At 41.4% G+C, this 25,718-nt stretch overlaps 3 protein-coding genes across 10 annotated transcripts; 2 read left to right on the plus strand and 1 right to left on the minus strand.

Moving 5' to 3' along the window:
- The first annotated feature begins 3,756 nt into the window (after positions 1-3,756).
- LOC115686078 (probable trehalose-phosphate phosphatase C) lies at positions 3,757-10,550 on the plus strand. 6 transcript variants are annotated; one of them, XM_056304235.1, is made up of 11 exons: positions 3,763-4,022; positions 7,965-8,018; positions 8,336-8,485; positions 8,585-8,725; positions 8,802-8,873; positions 8,984-9,103; positions 9,206-9,259; positions 9,397-9,498; positions 9,625-9,702; positions 9,789-9,929; positions 10,047-10,550. In XM_056304235.1, exons 3-11 carry the CDS (start codon positions 8,345-8,347, stop codon positions 10,380-10,382), a joined length of 1,185 nt encoding a protein of 394 aa, XP_056160210.1. In that variant the 5' UTR covers positions 3,763-4,022; positions 7,965-8,018; positions 8,336-8,344; the 3' UTR covers positions 10,383-10,550. The 6 variants fall into 6 exon arrangements, with proteins under 6 accessions (XP_056160206.1, XP_056160205.1, XP_056160210.1 ...); XM_056304231.1 differs by having other exon boundaries at positions 3,757-4,030; positions 8,336-8,725; XM_056304230.1 differs by having other exon boundaries at positions 3,758-4,022; positions 8,336-8,725.
- A 716-nt stretch (positions 10,551-11,266) lies between these two features.
- On the minus strand, positions 11,267-17,797 carry LOC115686077 (polypyrimidine tract-binding protein homolog 2). Of its 3 annotated transcripts, none has more exons than XM_030611269.2 (11): positions 17,645-17,797; positions 16,498-16,739; positions 16,187-16,396; positions 14,284-14,346; positions 14,124-14,197; positions 13,723-13,818; positions 13,555-13,612; positions 13,324-13,428; positions 13,163-13,244; positions 12,935-13,047; positions 11,267-11,886 (listed from the first exon to the last, which is right to left on the minus strand). In XM_030611269.2, the coding sequence occupies exons 2-11, from the start codon at positions 16,681-16,683 to the stop codon at positions 11,530-11,532; spliced, it is 1,344 nt and encodes a 447-aa protein (XP_030467129.1). In that variant the 5' UTR covers positions 16,684-16,739; positions 17,645-17,797; the 3' UTR covers positions 11,267-11,529. The 3 variants fall into 3 exon arrangements, with proteins under 3 accessions (XP_030467129.1, XP_056160204.1, XP_030467130.1); XM_056304229.1 differs by having other exon boundaries at positions 17,577-17,731; XM_030611270.2 differs by lacking the exons at positions 16,498-16,739; positions 17,645-17,797 and adding an exon at positions 15,986-16,043 and having other exon boundaries at positions 16,187-16,362.
- A 4,676-nt stretch (positions 17,798-22,473) lies between these two features.
- On the plus strand, positions 22,474-24,802 carry LOC115686062 (MYB-like transcription factor ETC3). Its single transcript, XM_030611248.2, has 3 exons — positions 22,474-22,691; positions 22,816-22,903; positions 24,451-24,802. Exons 1-3 carry the CDS (start codon positions 22,628-22,630, stop codon positions 24,587-24,589), a joined length of 291 nt encoding a protein of 96 aa, XP_030467108.1. The 5' UTR covers positions 22,474-22,627; the 3' UTR covers positions 24,590-24,802.
- Positions 24,803-25,718: the final 916 nt, after the last annotated feature.

Consider the following 25,718-nt stretch of genomic DNA (forward strand, 5'->3'; position numbering starts at 1 on the left):
CAAAATCGGTAGCCCAATTCTCTATCAATTTGATCCAGACACCTGTTGACTCAATTAAAGATGAGATCCTTTTTTTATTGTAGATTTGTGGTAAGAAAACGTTGAAGCAAGATACACGTCACATGTAACATGAAATGTGGGATTATGAGACCCTCTTAATAACAAAATTCGGTTTTTACTATGTTGTGATCATTACCCACATTCATCGCATAATGGGTGTCACTAGCAACGATCCATCATCCTTGATGTATCATGATCTCGGAAGGATTTGACTTTTAAAATTGAGAGGATCCTAGCCAATTCGCGAAAGTTTACGTAAACCATTTTTCCTTGGTAAAAATTTAGTTAAACTTGTTCAGTAAATTTCTCAAATCAACCTGCAATACCGTTACAATTACTCGATTTTTGTGGAATGTGGGAAGTGTGATGAACCGATCGCATTAATCAAGTACTGTAAGGGGTCCGGATATGTAATATTCTTTAAAAGAAATCGTTTACCGAATAACGTGATTAAAAGAAAAGAAAGTAACATGTGTCGGATGAATTATGGCCCTTACCCTTCAAACAATTTTATTCAATGTGAAGTTATTCTTTTTGAAAGCTTCTGTGGAGATTTAGTATCTTTAGTGATACCCAAATGAATATAATGAAATCCCATTCTGTCTAGGGCAGTAATGATATCCGACATGCATGGTGTACCTTATGAAACAAAAGCTTGGAATCCTGAATTCGATTCTTATTCTCAGGATAATGTGGGAATTATGCACCAGTATAACCACGGGTCAATTCACATGTGGCGTCCTCTTCTTACATGTGACCAAGTATTCAAATCCAAGACGACATTGAAACCAACTACAGATGCCTATCTTGCATCGGTTGTTACGGAGACAAGCTTTTCTGTTTGTGTCTCATATGCATCTCTTCCCCAAAAGTCTCTCTGTATCTAGTGCTTCCTATTGTGAGGAACAACAATTAACGCAGATTCTCGTGAATTTAGACGTTGTAAGTAATGTGCATTGATTGTGCCGTATCGGTGGGGGATTTCAGTTGGGTCAACATTATCTGACAACCTGCCCAATGCAATTGCTGTGTTGTTTTTCCCCTTCTTTTTCATTCAAAGGGAAGGGCTTTATCTGAATCTTACAATTTCATAAATGAAATCTATTCGGTCTGTTGTTGGGGTAACCAAGTTCGTACAAAAGCAGTGAACAAAACATGCGCACATTGCTAGTCTAGGGCGTCAATCTAGGGTTGCACGTGGTTGGCTCTCGCGCTAATGGGAGAAAGAGAGACAGAAGTGGGAGAGGTCACAGTAAAGTGAAGGAGCAAGGAGGAGGGCACAAAACAGTCTGTTGGTGTCGCTTATAGGTAAGCTCAACGACAGAGATAGACGACGGCATCGAGTGGGATAATGATGATGTGAACCCTCAAAAAGATAGATTGAAGAAGTCCATTCGCTCCCTAAATACAGAGAGGATCTAAATAATTAAAGTGTAACAGCAAGAAAATGTATAACTTTTAGTCCAGATCACATGTACTATTGAAAAGATTGGCTATTGAACATGCACAGTGGCTTTCTTCTTTTTTCTTTGTTTCCCATTCCACATTGTTGTTGGGTCTAAACGTATTTGTGCTGTCAAAGGAATAACACATAATGAAATAGCCGTCGAACACTTTTGACGTGGAATGGTACGTGAAGTTCATGCAAAAAAAGACCATGCGACCACAGCAGATGACCACATTATTTCGAATTGACATGGAGCTGTCAAGTTTGATTGTTAGATTCAGGACCAGGGACAGTGGATTTCCTTCTTCTTTTGAATCCAAACCCTAAAGTGGACGTAGAGGAGAGTAAGGGAGTAAAAGTTGATCAAACTTAATGCTTTTGAGATATGGGATAAGAATCTTTTGTTAATAGAGAAGGGAAAAAGAGCTTATGCCAGCAGAATCTTTTCAGAAAAAGCTAAATCCAGAGTCATAATTAATGAAGATACTAAGTATAGTCATTAGTCACCCTCTTGTCTTGTACAGGAATCTAGATTTGGTATAGCTTAAACACATCGGCTGAGAGCTCTGCACAAATCACATGATTCATTAGCAGCTCTTATGCAACAAGCATAATAATGAGCAGTGGTTAGTAACATGGTTGTGGACTAGGAAGCACAGACACTCTCCGGAGGCTTCCGTGTCGTGTTGGACAGGTGTCGGACGTGTCAGACACCAACACTCGTCCGACACTCTTTTTTTATTTTTTATTTATTTGTAGATTTGAATCAAATTAATTTGATTGAAATAATCATAAAACTGATAATTTATCATGTATACATAAAAATATTTATTTAATATATAACATGTCCCAACGTGTCGGAATTTTATATTTTTTTAGAAATGACGTGTCGGTATGTTGTTTCTTGTCGTGTCGCATGTAGGTGTCGGTGCTACTTAGGTTGTGGATGGTAGAGATTTCCGGTGTGGACACAAATTGTCTAGAGATTTGTTGGCTAGCAAAAGGTATCGTCATGACTTCATTATGTTAAGAAATCTGATTACATGTGATCCCATTTGGAACTGCATCTCATTAAAGAAAAACCCATTTGATGAGAGGTAGATGACATCTCTATGTTAAGTAGAATATACATGTCCACGAGAAAGCTCCATTATTGCACCCCGAAAGGGGCAAGAAAAGAAAGAGAAAGCGAGAAATCGCATTGCAAACTTCCCGACACCCTCCTTCTTTTTTCCTCGCAAGGTCTTCAAAGTGCATCAGAGATGGATAGCACCTATTAGCCGATTCGTGCGGACCCATTACTCTCTGTTCGGTATCGGTTATGAGAGAATCACTTTCGATAGGTAGATCTATCAAAATGGATCATGAATCTATTTCTTAACTCATATATTAGTAAATGGATCATAAATTGGTTAGTTATATTTAGTAAATTAATCATAAATGGGTATAAGTATAATATGGATCCATAAATGGGTCGTTAATGAATTTACAATTTATTTAAACTCAACTTATCTCTCCCGTCCTCACTCAATCTCACGCTTACTTACTCTACACTCTCATTTTAGTTCGGGTATGAGTTTTCCTAGATTTAGTTAAATATGAAAGTGTTTTAGCAATATGAATCGGAGCGGATATGGATAAGGTATGGATCATTAGATTTGCATTATATGAAAATGGGTCAAAACGGGTTAAATGAGTTCATTTGGATCGGACCATTGTCGACCCGACCTAAACCCAACCCAACCCGATCTACCCGTTTGATACGTCTATCGACAGGTATCGGCACGGAACCACGTATGTGAACTAGTTGCAATTTCCCAAAACTTTCGGTGCGAGTTTTATGATCATCCTTAAAACATCCGTGGAAATTGATTTCCCTTCACCGACGGCGGCGCGCGAGACAAAAACTATCCATGAATCATTTAATGGTCGAGACCGGAGGAGGGACTATCACAGCGTATTTGGTTAGTTTACTACAAGTGAGCGCGTTCATGATTCACACTAATCACACACTCTTTGGCACAGATTATTTTCTATCTATGGCCCAGGGCCTTTCCTAATGTGCTCCGACGTGTATTTTACGTGGTTCAAACTTGACACGTAGGGACAAAAGGAAAGGGCCGGGAAAAGGCTGTTTTGGTCAATTGCGCGCGACACTTCCAAGAGCCCAAAAAGCAACTTTATCGAATTAAATAAAGAAAAAGAAGATGTGAAAGGCTGAAATCTCTCGGCAAAGAGACACCTCCCTCCTTCCTGTCTCCTCCCTCCCTTTCCTCTGTCTCTGCCTCCCTTCTCTATAAATTGACGTTACTTCCCTCACACCAATCTCCCTCATCGCCGAAGCACCATCGAACGCAGCAAACCAGCCATAGAAGTAAACACGACAGACGCCACACATTCTCTCACTCTCTCTCTCTGTTCTCTGTGTGTCTCTGTCTCTCTCCCTCGAAAAAGCTCTCGCGAGGTTTTCTTGAGTTGCGGCGCAACAAGGCCTTAGTCATCGACCACGAGCATTGTAAATCTGTGAGTGCTCTCTCTCTCTCTCTCTCTCTCTCTCTCTCTCTCTCTCTCTCTCTCTCTCTCTCTCTCTCTCTCTCTGTGCATTCTGTCACGGTCTTGAATGTTTATGTGTTTGGGGCGCGATCTCGAGTTTCTCGTTCATTTATTCTGTGTTTCTGTAAAAGCTCTGATGGAGAATCGATCTTAGTTTTGAACCCGCGCTTAGTCCTTCCGGTTCTTCTTCTTCTTCGTATTGCTTGCTTGCTTGCTTTCTCTTTCTTTTTAATGTGATGAAAGCGACTGTGTGACGAGTGTCAGCACGACCGCGGAGAGAACGAGAACCGGTTGGCGATCGTTTCGTCCCACCTCTTTCTTTAGCGTCGTGATGCATCATTCCTGCTTCGTCTTCCCCGACACTCGACTCGCTAGCGCGTGACATCCGCGTGCTAGCCCTTTCCTTGCTGTTTAAGCTTCGGCTTGGCGGAGGCGGGGGAGGAGGAGGACGACACGCTTCCTCCGCCGCTGCTGCCGACCTTTCTCCTGCCTTTGTCTCCGTCATCATCGACGTGGAGCGACCCTGTCGTCCGTCACGAATCTTCCTGAAAATTCCCTAACCGTGACTAGAAGACTCATATAACGAGCACTTAACTGCACAGGTCGGTTCATTGACTAGGATCATTACCATGAAATTGCCATCACAAAAGCTTCGTCAAAGCACGTATGACCCAGCACGTTTGACTTTCGTAAATCAAAACCCAAAATGCGCCCTTGGTTTTTTTTTCGCGGAAAATCAACTTTGACCGATCGATATTTTAATTGATTGAGTCGTTTTTTACATAATTTTAGTGAACAATACGAATCCTATTAATCTTCTGTGATACGAAAGATTAGATGGAGTCCCACTTTGCTAAGTTGCCTTGTCAAAACTGTGAAGATCTCGTGCCCTTTTTTTCATGAACTTTTTATTAGGCGTGTCCAAATAATTGATGGGGAATATAAGAAGTAGTCCATAATTTGCTTTGCTTTGTTTTGTTAAAGAATTGGAGGACAAGAAGTCTAGAGCATCGTAGTCCGTACACGTGTCATGGAGCCGAGCCCGCGTGCGGTTCTGATCACGGGGGGCCCAGTTGACCAGACCTCAGGCAGGGGCGGAGAGAGAGAGAGAGAGAGTCTAAAGAAAGCGCGAGTACATAGGTTTCCCACGTGCGGAAGGCCCCCGGATTTCGGACCGAACGGCCTGTGTCGGGCGACACGTGGGGGGCTTGTCGGCAGAGGGCCCGCCACGTGTGCGGTGGGGATTGGGCTGCCGGGGCCCGCCCGGCCGGTTCGGTGTTCGGTTCCGGTTAGGTAGTTCGGTTGGTTGGTGGGGCCCAATGGAAGTGGGGCTCACGCGCTCTGGGGGGACCAGTACCTAAAAAAACGGTCTCTGCGCATGTTGGCACGTGTGGCGAGCGGCTTGGTGGCGGCACCGACGTACATTGCATGTACCCACAAATCACCATTTCACTTGAATCAACGTAAGAATAATAAACAACAAATAATCATGCTTAATTTAACTCTCGAGCGGTATGTTTTCCATCTATCTACTGTTGGCTTCTCGACTTTTCTTCAATTCTATTCGGTGTGAAAAATTAGCCCTGAAAACGTAAAGTCCCTAGCAAAGGAAAGAATTGCTCGTTTCACGATTTGAGGCACGTTTAACTCTCTCTAACACCCTATTGTGTCGATCGGGTGTGTGTAGTTTCATGCGACAGATGATTGCTCGAGTCTCGAGCAATAGTTTCAATGGGTAGATGTTTCGTGCATGCTAGCTACTTGTAATTTGTTCCAAGAGGTGCTCTGTTTCACTTCATTATTTTCCCAATATGTCCTACATGATTCAACTTTCAAAGCTGAAGACATAGATACTTACCTAAACACACTTAAGTTTCTCCGACGAAAGTTTCGCTAGACTTTGGACCCCCTTTGTTGCCGAGTAGTTACGACTAGTCATCAGTCAACTTTTCCAGAATACCGTCTCCATACAATGACTATTCTGTAGCAGTGTTCCGTGTCCACACGAAGTTTTCAAACCAGGCATGTCTTGTCTCGACCTCAAAAGATGTGTACTTTAGCAGGCCAGTAGTTGCTTCGAAAGGGGGATGTAGACTTCTTGGTCTTTCCCATGTTGTCGGGTTCTGTGGGTGCCTCTCTTTCTTCCTGTGGGCTTTAAAGTTCCAGAAACCGGGTTTCAATGTGTCGACCGAACAGCGATCCAGAGGTGTGGGACGTATTGGATGACCAGTTTTCTGCTGACACGTGAAAAGTGTTTCTGTCTGGTTCTTGTTTACTTTATTTCCCGGAAGGATAGATTTTTGCTTTTACTGCTTTTTCCATGTCTTTCCTCTTTTCACACCCGGTGACTGGGTTCAGATTTCAAAAGTCAAGTCCTATTTTTTTATCGAAATTAAAGAAAGGAGACGAGTTGATCTATGGCCTCGCAGGATACACGTGTAGTTTTGTTTCGGGGCAAGTGGAGGCTTTCTGATTCAGCTCTTTTGGTTTTTGTCCCGCGTGAGATGTGGGGGAAATCTTATGAGTTCTTTTTCCTGTCTTTCTTTTGGACTTGCACTATGCATGGTTCATGACCTCACTTTAGGGATCAAGTTCATGAGTTAAGTTTTCTGGATCTTAGCTACCCCCAGAGCACTTTCGCGAAGTTCAGGTTGTCATCCCATGAATCACGTGCAGAAGCGCTCTTTCATTGTTTCTCATCCATGTTTCGTTCACAGAAGAAAAATTATACACCAAGTTTAAGTCCGTGTCAGCCAAATTCTTTGTTCTTATCATGTTCCTTGCGATATCCCCTTCACTTAGCTTGCACATATTGAATTATATCATGAGAGATGAAGTTATCACAAGCACAGCTAACAATTATATGAAGCTCAAAATACTAGAAAATGATATACGGTGGGTGGGTGAGAGAGAGAGAGAGAGAGAGAGAGAGAGAGAGAGATGTCGATCATAGAATTAAAGTGAGGTGGAAAGGAAAGATTAGTTAGGAGGGGACGTTTTGGTTAGTTAAAGTAGGACCTACGTGGACAGACAAAACTCCACCTTCAACTTCAATTCATTAAACGTGTCATACATTGTGGGCTGAGATTATGAAACTCCCCGTTAGTTAGTCTTGTTCATGTCGGCATCAACTGAATCAGCTCCGACAGCAACCCGCCTGCCCAATGAGAGAGGCATCAACATCCATTATGCAGTTATCCATGTAATGTTGAGTCACTCGACATTGTACTTTTCTCTGCAAAAGCCATTCCCACTTTGATTTTGGAAAGCGACCCATCTGTTAAACCGACCTCATCTTGGGGAATGTCCCATGAATTGTTTCGTGACACTTGTAACGGAACAATAATGATACATTGGCCTTTCTAAGGAGCGTTGTGAAACAGAAAAAAACAACAATAATAGTCCCTTGACGGAATACGACCGTGCAGTGCTGCGTTCCTTTTTCCCTTCTCTTACTTTCCAGATTGTATTGACATGTCAATCCTGAAATATATCTGCTTGTGATTGGACTGAGCTAAGAGATATATGGACCCAGCACACCGAACGTTTACTGGATCGTGTTCAACAGTGTCACGTTGGTGAGAAGTGTTGGTCTAGCTGTAGCACCTCTTTTTCCCCTTTCTTGTAGAGTATACATAGGTTCTTCTTTCTGAAAGTGTTCGTGGGTTCAACATCAATTGACTTGCAGTCAGTTTGGTCGGTCATAGGAACAGTTGGGACATCTCAATTCCCTTTGTCTTTCCATTTTCATCGCTCTTCTTTTGCTTTGTTTTCCTCTATCTCAGCCGAACGACTCCTATTTTTTCTTCTTTTGACTTACTTGGTAGTAGTTGGTCTCATTATCGGATCATGGGATTTGCCCTTCTCAATTTCCTCATTATAAGATCTTCTGTTTCAATTGCAGGTGTATAGTTATACAAGCAAAAGTGTGTAGCCGTGCACATAAAGGACATCTTAGGTAAGTTGAATATTCTGTATCATCATGCTACTTCTAGCCGTGCACATATTGGATCGAATTATCATAAAAGTTTGTCAAAAGATTAAAAAAACCACTGACCTGTGGACTGGTTGCTTGATGGGGCTGAGCTACATAGTGTGTGGCGTTGGTAATAAAAGCCCATTAGCCTGGTCTGCTTGCTAACCTGTAACTCACCAGTCATAAGTATCTACAACAATAGACAGCACGGTAGTTGCATTTATGAAGTATTGTAGTTGCATCTCTTGTTTAACTTTGATTAATTCCATGTGCACTCTTTCTTTTTTGCCAACAAGTAGTGAAAATATATGATGACCATTCTCGCACAAGTCGTCCCCACAGCTAAGACTGAGGAGAATGGTGTGGGTAATCATCCTCTAAGTTGCGTGAGATTCAAGCAACCTGATCCGATAGCTACTGACCACAAAGCGGCTTATAACTCCTGGGTGGTAAGCTTTCTTTATACTATAAGCAGCCGTTTTCCTCTGCACTATGACTGTACAACTAAGTCCGCTTCCTTTTTTCCCTCCAAATGCCCAAAAAAACAGAAGGAACACCCATCAGCATTGCGCATGTTTGAGCGGATGATGAAAGTGGCTAAGGGCAAGAGGATCGTCGTATTTTTAGATTATGACGGCACCCTCTCTCCCATTGTAAATAACCCTGACCTTGCATTTATGTCCGATGAGGTAATCACACTTTACCCACAATGTTCAAATAATTCGGCCAATCACTTGTTATTAACTAGTATTGCATCAACTACAGATGCGCAGTGCTGTACGTGCAGTTTCAAAATATTTCCCAACAGCTATTATTAGTGGAAGGAGTAGAGACAAGGTATGTGAATGAAATGTTGTTCATCGAGCTAAAAGATATGCAGTTCATCTATGCCAAAAGAAGTCTATAGGACCACATGCTTATCATAGTGATTCTTCCTCCTTTATCAGGTAAAAGAGTTTGTAAAGTTGGATGATGTTTACTATGCCGGAAGCCATGGAATGGACATAATGGCTCCACCAAAGCCGCCAACATCTGATGGAAAGCAACATCTTCCGGTCAATCGAAAGGTACTTGAGACTCACAAGCGTGCATATAGTTTACTCATCAATAACAATCTTATCATAAAATTCAGTCAATCAATTTTAATTTCGCAATTATTGGCCCCTCAGGGAAATGAAGGTTCGTTCCAACCGGCAAAGAAGTTCCTGCCCGCAATTCAAGAGGTGAGCTAATTCATCTGGTTTTTTTTTTCGGTTCAATAACGAGGAACCTGGTTTTTCCCTTTGAAGACCATTGGAACTGAGAGCTTGTCCCTATTAAATAGCAGTAGATGACAACTATGTTCGTTTGCCTTTGACAGATATTCACCACATTAGAGGAAAACACCAGGAAAATAAAGGGTGCCCGAGTAGAGGATAACAAATTTTGTGTCTCTGTGCACTTTCGGCAAGTCAGAGAAGAGGTACAAAAGAGTCTGTTTATGCACTTTCAATATACCAGAGCCATTCTTGCTCCGTCAGTACTCTCTGGTTGGCAATAGCATATGAAGAAGAACGACGAAATAATAGCTTGATTGATCAATGTGCAGGATCACGAAGTATTGAAGGAGAAGGTGAAATCTGTATTAGAGAGCTACCCTGATTTCCGTTTAACTTGGGGAAGAAAGGTATGCCTTGTCCCTCAAGTTACTGCATTTCCTCTTCATCACAACTTGTATGCTCAACCATAGACTTTCGCTTGCAAAAATTTCAGGTCATGGAAATTCGACCGTGCATAGAGTGGAACAAGGGACATGCTGTGGAATATTTACTTGAGAATTTAGGACTCAGCAACTCTAGGGAAGTCTTTCCATTATACATAGGGGACGACCGAACTGATGAAGACGCTTTCGAGGTTCTAGTCTATTCACTAAATCATGAAGTTCTGCTCTCAACCCTTATTTTGAGTGCAATGGCTAGATTTCCATCAATGATAGAATGTTGAATGAGTAGTCTTGCATGATTTTTGCAGGTAATAAAGAGTAGGGGACAAGGTTGTCCCATTGTTGTATCTTCGGTACCTAAGGATACGAAGGCTCATTACTCTCTACAGGACCCGGAAGAAGTACATTTGTTTTTGTCGCACCTTGCTAGATGGGGGAAGACTTCCTCTTCTTTCAGTAGGTCTTCTGCTCAAACAGAAGACCTACTGATGAAGACTAAACTTTTTGTCGATGTAAATGACAGAAGGTGCAGACAGATGGGGACAGTCTTAAGTTTTAGAGGACTTCACCGTTCATTTGTTCTTTCATATTTTGGCTCAAGAATATTTAGTTCAGCATATTCCTGTGGCTCTATGAGTTGTTAGTCGTGTAAAAAGTTGAAAAAGAGAGACATGAGTACCCTGTGCTCCTATGGCTTCAACTTTTCTCATGTTGAAGGTTACCTGAATTTCGGTTTTTAGATCTTCATTTGCTTGTTGTATAGGGAATTGGAGTTACACCTATATTACGAAGGAAACTTCCGATTTCCGGGACATGGATGTAAAATCCCTCGCAGCCTCTGCGCATCTTTCTATAATAACTTTCGTCCTTATCATGTTCTAAGGCATTCCACAAAACTACAAACATATAGACAATTCACAAGAGAGGAAGGAGTACATATGTAGAGATTCAAGTGAAGAAGACCGTTTGACACACTGATTTTCACCATGTTTTTCCGTCTAAATGGTTTTCTCATGACTTTCATTTCGGTTCAAACCAAAACCTGCAAAACAGCATTTTGCAGTGCTTGACAAATGCGCGACTCTTTCTTTTTCCCCTCGTCGAATTCCCTAAAGAGTAGAAGTCGACCACCGATGGTGATGGTGGCAGCAATGTCCCAGGCAGGAGTCCCGTGAACGGAGGTAATTGCAGCAATGGTTAGGCATTGATAGTATGTCCTTGCTGCGGTTGTGACAATATTTATAGATTACAGTCGACCTTGATGGTACAGGCGGTGTTGTTCCAGCCAACGATGGTTAGAACATAACATAGAAGTAATCATCGGACGACGGTAACTAGTTTCATATTGTAGTATTGCTCCAAATATTAGACTCGCCACATCCAACGAAAGATGACAGCAATGGCATATCAGCTTGACTCAGTCTTAACTCAGTTCCTCTTAACGCTTGACCGGATCGTCGGTGTGAATTGTCACCTTCATCCCGCCACGAGAGAGAGAGAGAGAGAGAGAGAGAGAGAGAGAGAGAGATCCAACCCAACTCATTTACAGGTTTCACGAATTGGTGCAGAAAGTCAATCGTCTCTATGATGAACAAGTAAATATCTAAAACCTCCGAATCAAATGGCAAGCTACAGTTCCCCAACATAGTTTGAAATTATAACATGAGCACCGCACCCATCTCCCCAAAAAAAATTTACTAAGAAAAGGATACCACCAGAGAGCTTCAGGCCCACAGGAATTGCATCAATCAAGGGCCATCACACCTGTAGCACCGAGCAAAGAAAGAAGTGCTATTGTGACTGATATGGAGGCATTGGTGGCGGATGCGGCAAACCAGGGTGGCTCGGGCCATGCATCATTCCAGGGCCCATCTGAGAGCCCATCTGGAAAGGCACGGTCCCCGGTTGCATGTACTGTGGGTTGTGACCTTGCATAGGCATGGACTGAGCTGCAGGGACCGGACCCCAGCCTGCAGGGGGTGGATGATGCATTGTGGGTTGAGCGGGAGCCTGAGCATACTGAAGTCCACCATACTGCTGAGGCGCAGCGCCAACAGCTGAAGCCGGTTGCTGCCCTAGTATTGAAGGTTGAGAATTCATCATCGGGGTGTTGGGAATTGTGTAGTCTCTGCTCCGATCGTTGTTAACCTGGAACAATAGTCAGCATATCAATCAATTATCAGTCTCCCACCTACTTCTGTTGCTCTTCAAAACTCGAGATGTAAGAGAGAACAATATCAGCAAATTAACAAAGGCACAACAAAATTATTATGACGCGCTATATATAACCAACATTGATACTGAAATGCATCGCAAAATACTCAGACCATTATTTCCATTCGGTCCTAACAATTCACTAAGCTAATAAATCATAACCTACCCACAGAATGATCAATGAATAACAGGCGAAAAAACAACAGATTTTAGCACTGTCCTAACTAAAATGACCAGGCTTCCGTACTATTTTTTCTTAAAACAACATGAGTACATTGTCACAAAAGGAAGTGGCCAGAACACTTGCTTCAATTTTCAAATTCCCACCAATTCATGATATAAGAACAAATTATACAAAATGCCTCATGTTAAAGCGACTAAGTTAAATCATGCTAGCACCTAAAGTTTATCTTTCAAAGCGAGGGAAACAAGAGAGTTCAGGTTCCCTGAATGATGATGACACAGAAAATGCACTGCAAACAGGTGTAACTTATATATGGTCACGTTTAAAAACGAAACACGGGATCCTAGGAGATGAGCAGAACCTTGAACATGTGGTTCATTTGAAGTCAACAGCATCAATGAAAGTTCATGTTGACAGAGACATCAACGAGTGTTTGACCACTTTTCACAGAGTGAGACAGCTTATACCAGCCAAATAGCATAACGCCGTCCCTTATTCATCAGGTGTATACATATTTCACGTCATTCCCCCTTCTACTGGGAACAGATTTCACTTTAACTCTTTTTAAGTGCAAATCAAAAACATGTGATTATCATACTAGTGACTCTTTAAATGGTGATTATTCTTGATCAAATGGTCAATTGGAAGTGGCATCTTTCCAAACTCAACTGGAAAACTTGATACAGGAGAGGGAGTTTTTCTTTTTGTATCAAAAGCAAGGAACTGTATATCCACAGTGCAGGAGAGTCGCAATTTCTCGAGATAAAAGTCATACCATGGGGCAGCAGATGTGATTACCTTTATGCTAAGATCTGTATGGCGAGAATACGAGATATGGAGTTTGCAAAATCCCCCATCATATATGCAATGCCCTTCCAAAGCTTCCTTTGCAACTACAGCTGTCTGAACATCTGCATGGACAGCGATGCGACACCAAACATGCACTTCATTAGATGCATGCATATTTTTGGCCCAAATGCAAGAAAGATATTCTTCATCCAGAATAAATTCACTGCTCTTACTAACCAGGGTACTGAATCAAAGCCTGGACCCCTCCATTCTTGTCAAACATGGCAATCTTCTGGACAGGTCCAAAAGCTGAAAAGACCTGAACCATGCGAAATGGGTAATACTTTGAAAACACATTGGTCACCCATGAATGCAGATGACAGAATCACAAAAAGTACCATGTGAAGAACATCCAATGTTACTGCATACTGCATATTCTCTATTGATGCGAGAAGGACATTGCTCTCAGGTTCTAATTTTTTCCCATCCAAGCCAACACTCAACTGCAGTGTAAAATGCAATGTTCAATCAAATCAATCAAATCATAAGGCAGACAAAATATTAAGCCCACCTCATACTAACAGAGGGTGTGATTAAAACAATGCAAATGTTGAGTTTCGATGCCTTACCTGACCACTGCCATCTATAGCAGATGGAGCAACAGGAAGGTATGGATTGGTGTAGTCCCTGACAAACAAAAAGTGTCCAAGGTAAACATGGCAATACACAGTCAATCAGTCAAGAAACGGACATCAAACAAAGGATTGATATAAAAAAAAACCCAATTAGAAAGTCACCTGCTCCGATGGCTCTGGAATTTCACACTCAGATCTGTGTGGGCTGAATATGTGATCCTGAGGGTGCATGGACCCATATGCTCAGGAAGCAAATAGCTGTAAATCAAGAGAAAGTAAGTCAGTAACCTTCATGTGAGTGCACTAGAAGAGTATGCTATCGCAGCCCAATAGAAATTCTCAAAGCACATGAACATGCCACTCTATGTTAAGAACTGCTTCTCCATAACTAGAGAAATTTGATTTTTGGCTTACTTAGAAATTATTATTCTCCCATTTTAACAATCATAGTTAAACACAATATATAGGAGAAAAACTTGTGCCAAAATATGTATGACTTTGGGCAGCATGTACCAGTTCCAGATGGACTAAATACCATGTCAAAAAATTAATACAACCGTCACCTAGGAATGCATCTTCCATCAAGGGCATTTTTTGCAGAAGAAGCAGTTTCGGCATCCGAAAATTGCACCAGGGCCTAAGAACAAGATTTTAGTCAAGAGTTTTTTGCTTAAATAATAAAATCAGTACAAAACCTATAAAAAGTCCATTTAATTTTGTCACCTGGAATCCAGCAGTTTTCTCAAAGGTAGTAATCTTGTGAACAAACCCAAAAGCTGAGAAGACCTGCATTACCAATTAACAAGAAAAATGTTCAGTATAAGAAGATTATCTATCACAATTGGCTGCGATATTTAAGTTAGTTGTACTATTGAAAAAGCTTAAATTAATCTCGACAATTTCTACTGACAATTTTAGGCATTCAATATTAAACTTATCCAATCGAAATAAAAATTTGATCCAAACAAACCAAAGTCAAAGCTAAATTCCAAAAATAGAGCCATGGCTAAAAAGTCACAGGTTCACAGCCACCCCAAACACAACAATGAGCTTTCCAAGACATCAGCATGGTAACACAGACAGTTACTTGGATCAAAAGAGAAATTCCAACCCCTATCCCCCCTTAGTATCACTGTTATAAGACAGATCATCAGAATGTACTCAAATGTTGTCAGTAAAACAATACCACTTTCCCAGAGAGATAAATATGACAATTTACACATTTACGTACCAAAGTTGAAAGCATCACGTGTAGCGTTTTATTTTTTTTAGACCAAGAGATCCGTTAATGAATTCTAAAGTACATCTAGATTGCCAAAATGATGCTCGAAATCTCAGGTTTGGTGCTCCAAACATAACAAGGACAACTGCTAAAGCATTTGCAAGACAATGAACACCCTATGATGAGCTGTCAGAAAATTTTTCCCATTGAGAAAAAGGAAAAAGCTCTCATACAACAAAGGGATTTATTCATTGTGGTCTGGAGGCGTCAAAATCTTACTAACAACTCTTTGATGTAGGGATCAGGTGTGTGGTTGAGAATGTGTCATTTGTATGCCTATTGAGTCACATTTTCTTGTCGTTGATCAGCCAAGCTCCCATACAAGAAATACATCACTCTGATGCAAGAGAAACACTTTGTATACTTCACCTTTCTAGACCCGTTGCTTTCTAATATGAGAAAGGAATTTGAAGGTTGGTCGAGCGTGGTGCAGGAATATTATGCACAAAAATACCCTTTTCACAAATTGGCAAAAGGTATCAAATTTTTGCTGGCTTCTCAGAATGTGTCACAAAGTCAGGCAAAATAAAACATTCACGACATGCACAATTGAGTAAACGCTGTTTGTTTATAGCTGACAATTTCGTCATAGGTAAAATGTAAGACATTTTGACAGCATTACTATTATTATCTGACCATAATTTCATTTTGCAAAGGAAGAATTGTGTCTGCCATCTTTGATTTGATATCAATAAACCCACCAAAATATTAGAAGTCGAGAGTATTCCCTACAAAGTGCACTCGTGACAAAGAACAACCGTGCTTCTTGCTTGTGTCCACTATGTGGATGTTAAGAGGGAGAAAATAACTAAAGCAGAAAAGACAAAACACGTGTAGTAATAATAGTTTTGTGTCAACTTATTTCTTTTCTTTTTTCACCGAATGACAATTCATCAATCAAAATGGATCTTTCTACTTCTTGGCATTTTTCTTTCAAGAAGATCGCAGTGATTGCTTTCAACAGAAGCAAATCATGTGGACGCTTACACTCATACACATGAAAGAAAAGGGATAAGTAAAACATTCAAACTGCAACCATCCTAAATTTAAATAATGGCACGAATTGGTAGCTGAGGAGGAAGAGTAGGGAAGAGAGAGGAAGGAAGAGGTGTGTTGAGAAAAGGAGAAAGGAGACAAACACACATGCTTTCTTTCTCCCGATGCACTAAGCTGCCATTGAAGATATTGCCTTGAAAGGGGCCTGCTAATTCATTGACATTCATGTCAAACAAAGCTTACTAGAACACGACAAGCTACAACCTACTATGTTACTCAATGTTGACATCCTGAAAGCAACTTTACCTCTCACAACAATTGCAAGAAAAATGTCAGCAAAACACTTACCAAATGTAAAACATCAATGCTGACCAGACGTGCATCACTGCCCTCAATTGTTACCAATAACACATTGCCAGCAACATCCGCTGTGGTTTTGTTATTCACTATCTCTTGCCTATTGGAGTATTGCAGGTAGACGGTCTTTCCACGCACTTGAGCAGGCTCAGAGGATGATGCGTAATATGAGATCATTGCAATCGCCTGGTTTAAATCCGCCTATAGAGCACAATGAGGAAGGAAAGGCTAGTAAATGATATCGCAAAAACAATCTAGGTGAAGGGGGAGAATAAGCAAGAGGATTAGATAATAGCACTCACAAATTCAATAAAAGCTTGATTTTTGTTAGCTCCGACATTGCACTTTGTGTTAACAACTTTGCCAAAAGGCTTCCCCAGTTCAATTAGTTCCTCTTCAGTGCATTCCCATGGCAAATTTCTCAAATGAAGCACCTTGGATGGGGGTTGTGTGTAACGAAACTGTGGTTGACTAGAGACTGATGCCATCAGAATAAACCCAAACTACCAGAGAGCAACAGAAGATACGAAGCCCCCTCCCACTTCTGCAAAGAAACAGTGTTCCGTCATTAGTGTGCTCCCAAGAAACAATAGCGAACTAACAATTCAAGCAATTGTGGTCCAACTACCAAGTGATCGGCATCTCCAGAGACAACATACTTGAATGACACTTCACATGCATCACAATCTATTGAACTGGCAAATCAACTTATCTGTTCAGTATATGTATTTTTAAGTTCACTTGATTAAGGGGACAAGAAAATCAATTAAGCAAGCCCAACCCAAAAAATAACAAACCAAAACCCAACAATTTGACACCTTTTACCCTTTGGCGTAGGAATATTCTTCCAAACTTTCATGTAATGTTAACCCCTCCGGAAATGCTCGCACGAGAAAGTTCCACCAAAACGCATCACGAAAGATAAGATATTTCAAATATGCAAATTCCGACTCACGATACCACAGTGACACCACAACAGATGCATCAACAACAAATACCACTTCCTGAAAACCACATCACGAGGGCCTATCAGACCCTTTTTTTCCCCTATATCTCTATCGCACCGATGATCATGAAGTCCGCTTAGGTCACAAATTTCTTAGCCAGGAGTATTACCCAAAGAATCACATGCAAGGACACCAAGGTAATTGCACACGCAATGCATCTTCAAAACCCACCACCACGATCCATCTCGCAACAACTTCTCGAAAGGACGACAGGCGAGCGCAATCAAACACACGGAGGGACAAGGAAACAGAAATCCTTCCATCGACCCTATCGAAATCGTCCATTCGGACACAACAACCCTTACGATTCACGATGAACAAGACCGAATTCAAACCCAAAAGAAAAATCCCCAGCCAAAAAACCGAATTCGAACCGCAGAAATCAGGTCAGAAACCAACGGCGCTCGACAAGAAAGAGGTCGGGAGAGAATCGGATCATCACCTGTGAAATCCCCGGAGCCGACCGCCGATTCCTGCGACAAATCTCGAAATCGAGGGTTTCAGGTGGAGAGCGAGCGAGAGATAGGGCCAGAGGTTTCTCTTATCGTGGTTTTGGGGGAAGTTATTTGGTTTCGGTAAGCGCACGGAGAGCACCTTGTTGACGTTAGCATTGCATTATTCTAATATGATAACAAACGCCTTTCTTAAATGGGCCCAAATATCTTGTGTTCCTAAGTTGGGCCTGTTTGGGCCCAATGGACCCATCTCTGGGCTTCCAAGCCGTTATCTTCTGAATCATGGAATTCATGCTTCCTAACTTTTTTTTTTTAATTTGTTGAGCAAAACAAAAAAATTTCACTTTTATGCCAGATTAATGTCGTAACTGGGAATATTTCAAGTAGCAAAATTAAAGAGCGATGCCAATCATTTTATATCAATATGTAATGTACGTTATATAGATTATGTATATTTAATTTATTTGAAGACACGGCCACAAAAAGAAGTATGAACAAGAAAATCGACCAAAATCTACCAAAAACCCTTAAATATAATCACCGTGACACATTTACCAAACAAAAATTTCTACGACACCAAAAATCCCAAACTTATACCTGTGTGACACATTTTCCCTCAGTCAAAGTTCTGTTAACAATAACCGTTAAAGATCTACCTAAATAGACATTAGAAAGCAAACGGTGTTAATATGACGCCCACGTGACTTAAGTGAAATAAAAACAACGTTATTTTGGCTGAAAAAATCATCTAATGGAACCATGACGGAAGAGGGTAAATGTGCCGCATAGATACAAGTTTGTGGTTTTTTATGTCATAAGAAAAAGTTTAGGGTAAATGTATCACAGTGAGCATAATTTGAATTTTTTTATGTCACAAAAAAAATTAAGTTAATATATCACAATGGGTATAGTTTAGGATTTTTTGTGACTTTTTCCCAAGAAAATTTTCTTGCTACCGATAATTGTGTCCCGTACCCCGGAAAAAAGTAAATTGGTGAATAAATGAACAAAGAAATAATAGTATGTTTGTTTCGCGGAAAATGAATGATTTGAAAAATATTTTCCTATGAATAATCGCTTGTATTTTTTTCGGAAATGAATTAACCAAAAATATATTTATTGCCCATAAAAATGTTTAAACACAAATTGTTTGTATTAATGACCAAGTTTTATATTGACTTATTATTCCAATTGATATAAGCGATAGTTTTTAGAAAAATATTTTCCAAATCAATCAACTATTGTCGTATGGAAAGGAAAATCTGATTTAATTTTCCTTAAATAGACATACTTTATTTGAGTGTTAGTAACTTACGCATAGGTAGCCTGGGAATCGGGTACAGGCACTAGGGTACTGAGTCCAACCTCGATGAACCTCGACTCTGGCCTGGCCTCATGGACCTGAGCTTCGGGGACCAAGGCACGGGCTTCAAGGTCCCGATCCCGACCTCGATGGACCCGTGCGCAAGTGGCAGGGACCTAGGCTCCAGCATCGATGTCCTTGGCCCGACCTTGATAGACACGGGCTTGGGTTCCATGGACTTCGGCGCGGGTACCGGGGTCTCGACCTGGCCTTAATCGACCCGAGAAATCGCTGATGTCCTGGACCCAACATTGATGGACCTAAGACTCGATGTCAAGGACCCGAGCATGGATGTCATCCTGGGCTTGGGCACCAAGGTCTCGGGCAAGGGCACTGAGGTCTTGGCCCGGCCTTGATGGACACAAGCACGGGCATCGAGACCTGGGCCCAGCCTTGATGGACTCAGGTGCGGGCTCAATGGACACAGGGCAGGGTGTTGTGAACCTGAGTCCGGACTCAATGGACCCGGGCCCAAGTGTTAGAGATTTGGGCACAAGCACTGGAGTCTGGGGCCCGGCCTCTATGGACCCAGGCTGAGGCGCCATGCAGTCGAGCAACGGCACCAAAGTCTTAGGCCCAGCCACGAGCGCTGGTGTCCTGAGCCCAAACTCTATGGACTCGAGGTCAGGCACCACAATTCCGAGCCCTTGCCTCTTTGGACTCTAGCGGACCCAGCCCTGGCCCGGCCTCTGTCAAGGGCTTGGGAGCAAATTTTGGGGTTTGCGTGCCCTCATTTTCTTAAATTTAAGTTTAGATCTTTGGTTGATTAGAAAAACACTTTTCACTGACTCATTTTCCTAAACGATTTAAATGCTAAAAAATAATGAAAATATTTTTCACAAAACAAACGAAATTTGAATAGAGTCATCCTTTCTTCAAGCCCATCCATGTTTGTTGACGTGAATGAACATGTCTCATGATTAGGGTTCAGTAAGAATCGAGTTAACTCGCATTGGGTCCATTCGACAGCTAATTTCATTTCTCCAAGCTTCGGCTTGATCGGATCGCGATGGTCCCTCCCCGAAATCGCGAGCCTTGATTGAAGCCGATGACCCGCCGAAGCTTCGTGAACGTCTCCGAAATTCTTCAATTCCATCCAACCCCGACAAAAACCATCGTTTTCTCCCCCAAAACGACGATTTGATGAATGGGTCGTTCTCATGAGGGTATGCTACGTGCAGACAACATCCTTGGTAGAAAAGAGAAAAAAAAGTGGAACGCATCTTTTCAAATTTTTTATCCTTTTTAATCCTGTAAGTTTAATCAATATCAAGACGTTGAACCATCTTGTTCGAGCCATATGATGCTACTATTGTGTCTAGGGGCTAACATGTATGTTTTTCGGTTCCTGTTCTAGATTAGGCGTGATCAATGATGCAAGAGCACGATTCAAGTTTTGGTATTTTTCGTGGTACCATAGCCCTTCATAAGAGGATTCCCTACATCAAATTGACGACTCATTAAGAAGAAACTTGAAACAGGATCTCAAAGTGAGCATGAAACATTGTAACCACATTTGTGGAGTTACGAGGTGAGCGACATTCTTTTCTCCTTTTTCTTTTTAAGTTAGGGTCCCGTAAACAGGTATCTAGAAACCGAATGAAGATTATTAAAACTAGTAAGAATGCATATTAGCATATATTAAAAACAGCAAAGAACATATTTATAGAAAGCTACCTACTTCAAGAAAGGATATAGGTGTGTGCTGAAAAGCAAGACATAGACGACCTTCACATAGCTTCATAGGCCAAAAACAGAACATAGCAAGGTATCATCTCGATGTTTTTTTTGGTCCAGACAATTGTCATGCGATTCACATCAGAGCAAAACTGGGTGGACAAGGGATTAGTTGAGAGGAAGAAACGGGACAAAAGTTTCTCATCTGCAGCTTTTTTATACTATGAGATGGGCTCTAAGAGCTGGCACATATCCAGGCCAAGTAAAAGAAAAAAGACTCAGAAGATAAAAAGATTGGAACCCCTTTTTTGAAACTATTCAGATGAATAACTAGACTGTTAGTTGAACTGCATCCAGACAACCAGGAAACTTACAAAAGTTCTCACTTCACAAGCTTATCTCCTTTTCAATTTGTTAATCATATCTCTTCTTGTCTCATCATGGTTTCGACCCCCTTTTTCTATAGCTACCTATCATTCCTGGAGAATCAGCAGAACCCAGCTTTCTTGCTCAGCATAATCTTGTTTTTAATGAAGATCAAGAGATGAACCACTAGAAAGACGATGTTTAATGGTTGTTTTCTTGATTCTATGTGTTCAAGCTGGCTTGATAAAGGGAGGGAAAAATTAGAGGAGCGGGAAATGCTGGGGGGTTGGTTCATTGGAAAGCTAGTGTCTTCTTTTCTTTGGCTTCTCCTGTCCCACCATGGATGGCCACATGCTTCGTCGAATCATAACATGACTAGAACGCATTGTACTTTGGGGAAAGAAACAGTTCATGTCTCGTCACATATTCAATGAAGAACACTTGGCTTTATCTTTATTCAGGGAAACTCTTATGCGTCATGTAGCTGGTCTGATGTGTAACTAGCCCTCAGTCTTTTTAAAGTCGCCATTATAGCCCGTTTGTCTGGTTTTCAATTGAAACTTGCTGCGGTCTTCTTTGGCTTGCTTCTGAGTGATCTAATTGTAAACTATATATCAGTTAATTTAGACGGTGAAATCTAATAAGAGTCAAGAAATGACCGCCGCCAAAATTGAAGAGTCGAATGAGAACTCCAAGCGAATGATGCTTGAAAGCTTGACAGAAACGCGGTGACGGAATCGGACTGCAGATCAATCTGCCCGAATTCAGTCATCAAGCAAAAGCATCACCAAGCCACGAAGACCAGGTTTCTCTCTTTTGATTCTCACTCATTAGGAATAACCATTACAGGGTCTCAGAACATTGGTGATGGGATAAGCGCAAACGATGGGAAGTGTCGGATCCACATGCGATCCATGTACATAATCATGAGGCCGAGTATATAAGATCACTTAATTAGTCCGCAATACAAGATTTGTCGTGTATTATATATCACTCGAGGTTGTATAAAGTCAAGAATCATGCTGATGTATTGCTAGCTCAAATGAACCCTAGTATAAGGAGGAATTACACTCTAATTGACAAACATGATTCATCATGCAACCTACACCAATATCAGCTTAGGACCATGCAGAGTATAGTAGCTCAAACTAAATGAAAAAAAAGAACTCTTAACTTTAAGCAGATTTCCATTGGAGGCATCTCTCTCTCTCTCTCTCTCTCTCTCTCTCTCTCTCTCTCTCTCTCTCTCTCTCTCTATAGATTGGGATTGGATTGTCAACTACAAGTCTACAAAATCCTACAAGTCAACCGAGGCAATAAGGCCAAAGCCTGTCATGGTTGGTTGGGAAGAGAAGCACTGAGCGGGACGGGTTTTGTGGCGCTTGTATATTATCAATATATACTCTTTCTCTATCGGATTTCTAGCAAGTCTCATTCTACTACTAAATGTCCATATCCCAATATCCGCACGCACACCCCACTCATTTTGTCTCTCCCCTCCTCCTCCTCCTCTTCTTCTTCTCCTTCTCCTTCTCCTTCTTCTTTCTTCTTCTGGTGAATTCCTATGGAAACTTTGGGAAAGAGTTGCCGGAGACAAGCCAGAATCGCCAGACCTTCCGATTCAGAAGGTTAGATTTCGCATTCCCTCGAGTCACTTATCATTTCTTGCTTGCTTTGTTTCTCTTTCCATGATAACATGCATGTGCTGCTTCCTTCGGCTAAGAAATGGTCTCTTTCTTGTTTATTCAACAGAGGTTAGTAGCATCGAGTGGGAGCACATAAACATGACCGAGCAAGAGGAGGACCTGATCCACAGAATGCATAGGCTCGTCGGCGAAAGGTGAACATCGAATTCTTCTCCATCTTCGAGTAACGTATAAAGTCCTTCCTCTCTTTGCAATTTCGCAAGACAGATCAATTCTTTTACATGCTTTAGAAGTTAGAAGTGATAGACAAGTGGCGTCGACCCGAAGGCTAGGCTAGGCCAGGCCAGGCCAATCCGAGCCCTGGCTAGGGGGCTAGGGGGAAAGAACACCTAGAGCTAGTGCTGCCGAGGAGGCTCGACGGGAGCAGACTCGTCGTCGTGCGGGCTGCCGTCCACTTTCCGGCGAGTCTCCAACTAGAATGAAGTAAAGGGTTTCCTTAGCTAAGATTGGATTTCTCTTTTGCCTTTGATTCAAGACACCATTATATATTGGGATGAGGACGAAAATGAGAAGTGGGCTGTCCACGTGTGTGTACCCACCATGATTTTAAAAGACTTGACTGCTGATCACTTTTTCGCATCCTGGCCCCTCGTCCACTTAGATATATAGAGCGTGTCGGGTGATTTACGCCTCACGTTTTTTGTCCTCTCGAGTGGATTGACTGTTTTCTTGATCTTTCAATTATTTTTGCTATTTCCAATAACCAAATGAAGTTTGTTTTTTGCATCGACAATTATAAGCGCTCTTTTTGGTGAATAATATCTCTGTGTTCAAAGAAAGCAATCAAGGAGGAGGCCATCCCACCTCAAATTAGATTTCGTGATTTCATTTGAGAATTTCATTAGATGCTAAGTTTTTTTCTGTTAAGATGTCGTGCCATGTCCATAGGCTGTAGAAAAATTAGATAAGAGGTAACTTAAATGATCAAAGTAATTGTCAACTGGTCTCATATATGTCGACATGATTGTCAACAAATCGAAAATAAATATTGTCCGGTTAAAGTGAATATAGATCTCTTTCGTTTTAGGGAAAATTACCCATTCAATTGTAAATGTATTTTATAAATGTCAATTCAATCCTGAATTTTTCAATTCTGTTAGTTCGGTCATGAACTTTTACCCGAAATTTCAATGTGGTCTTTCCGATCAATTTTCGCTAGACATCGCTGACGTGGCAGTCCGGTCATCGCCATCCATGGCACATCGCTACCTCAGCGATTTCCGACGAAAATAGACGAGAATAACTATATTGGGATTTCACGTAAAGGTTCGGGACTGAATTAGCAAAATTAGAAAGTTCAAAATTGAATCGGCATCCGTACGGTAGGTTTAGGATCGACCGGACAATTTCCCCCTCGTTTTATAAAAGTGTTTTCCCAATCTAATTTGCATTTCTTTTTATCTTTCCTATCTCTCCAAACACATTTCAAAACTTTTGTCTTCTTTTGCTCCCGACATGCATGTGCTTCTGTTAATGTACAATGCAAAAGATTTGATTCAAAATTGAGAGGCTTATGCACGTTCCGGAGAACATAGGCATGCGCACATGCTACATAGTAGTGTACTAATTTGGTATTTCAAGTTATCATTTGGTCAACAAATTTTGTTTGTTGCTCCATGATTCGAGACTCGGTTTATCTCATCGTGCCATGGCTTCAACGGCGGGCTTTCTCTTTCCGCAGGTGGGACTTGATAGCCGGGCGGATTCCGGGACGGAGCGCGGCGGAAATCGAGAGGTTCTGGATCATGAAGCACGGCGAAGGGTTCGCCGAGAGAAGACGAGAACGCAAGAAACCGAAGTCCGCCATGTTTATCAAGTGATTTGACTTTAATTACGTTCTCAGCTTCGTGTTCATTCGCCATATGGTTCCAAGCCAAAAAGTACAGGGGCCGGAGTTACAGCATGAGATTTCACAAGTTTTGGTGTTTCGACTTTTTTCATGGTTGCGAAGGCAACATTGGCCTTTGTGGAAGAAACATAACTCTGATTCTTTGCGCAATTAATGGGGCTTCATCTCTATGAATTAGTGAGTACAGGGAACGACTCCGTCTATTGTTGCCGGAAATACTAGCAAAGACTCGGTCCGTCGGGGCACCGGTTCAATTACTAGTCATCGATCGATATATGCGTTGTGCGAAACAAATGTTGTCTGATTCTTGATTACATACCTGTGAACAAATCCGACGCAATTTTTTTCGTTGGGGACGACGATAGCACTTCGACGCTGCCTCCGCCCGTGTTTTCTCCTAAAATTTTGATTGTGAAGGCTAGCTCCGGTTGAAATTGTGAGGTGAATTATGCTCCGATTTGTCTCACGGAAAATGAATGATTTAGAAAATATTATCCTGAAAATAATCGTTTGTGTCGCTTGGAATAATTAGTATAGGGAAAATATTTTCATTGTCGACAACGATCTATGTCTGAACATTTTCGTGATCAATCAAAATATTTCTCGTTCATTCATTTTTGTAAACGATACAAGCGATTATTTTTAAGAAAATATTTTCTAAATCGTTTATTTTTTACGAAACAAACAGAGTTTCACGGAAAATGAAACAATTTTGGAAAACATTTTTTAGGAAAATGACAATATTTTTTCCAGTGCTTAGCTAAAACTTGAAAATGAACTCAACAATATTTTTCCGTCGTTTGGTATGAAAATTTGATTTGATTTTTCTAAATAGACATACAATATTCGACCACTAGTAACTTGCACATGGGTAGTCGAGGAATCGAGTATAGGCACTAGAATCACGGGTTCGGCCGATGATGGACCCTAACTGATATGGGCATGGGCACCTAGATCCCGAGCTCAACCTTGATGGACCCAAGCGCAAGCATCAGGTCCCAGACCCGGCCTCGATGGATCGGAGCACAACCTTTGTGGACCTAGGCACGACTTTTGTGATCTGGGCCTAGGTGCTGGGGATCCAAGCTCAGGTACTTGGA

This window comes from Syzygium oleosum, unplaced genomic scaffold (genome assembly GCF_021117445.2).
Source record: "Syzygium oleosum isolate NSW1041296 unplaced genomic scaffold, Sole_v2.1 Sole_v2.31, whole genome shotgun sequence".
NCBI lineage: Eukaryota > Viridiplantae > Streptophyta > Magnoliopsida > Myrtales > Myrtaceae > Syzygium > Syzygium oleosum.

Bases quoted from the DNA above. Each gene is read 5' to 3' on its own strand.
- LOC115686078 (XM_056304231.1), top strand. From the start codon at position 8,345: ATGATGACCATTCTCGCACAAGTCGTCCCCACAGCTAAGACTGAGGAG. The intron at 9,260-9,396 runs GTGAGCTAATTC...TGCCTTTGACAG, and splicing joins TCCTGCCCGCAATTCAAGAG to ATATTCACCACATTAGAGGA. The intron at 9,499-9,624 runs GTACAAAAGAGT...ATCAATGTGCAG, and splicing joins TTCGGCAAGTCAGAGAAGAG to GATCACGAAGTATTGAAGGA.
- LOC115686077 (XM_030611269.2), bottom strand. From the start codon at position 16,683: ATGGCATCAGTCTCTAGTCAACCACAGTTTCGTTACACACAACCCCCA. The intron at 14,347-16,186 runs GTAAGTGTTTTG...TTGGTAATGCAG, and splicing joins GCATTGATGTTTTACATTTG to GTCTTCTCAGCTTTTGGGTT. The intron at 14,198-14,283 runs GTGACAAAATTA...TCTTGTTCTTAG, and splicing joins AGAAAACTGCTGGATTCCAG to GCCCTGGTGCAATTTTCGGA.
- LOC115686062 (XM_030611248.2), top strand. From the start codon at position 22,628: ATGGAAACTTTGGGAAAGAGTTGCCGGAGACAAGCCAGAATCGCCAGA. The intron at 22,692-22,815 runs GTTAGATTTCGC...TTTATTCAACAG, and splicing joins CAGACCTTCCGATTCAGAAG to AGGTTAGTAGCATCGAGTGG. The intron at 22,904-24,450 runs GTGAACATCGAA...CTCTTTCCGCAG, and splicing joins CATAGGCTCGTCGGCGAAAG to GTGGGACTTGATAGCCGGGC.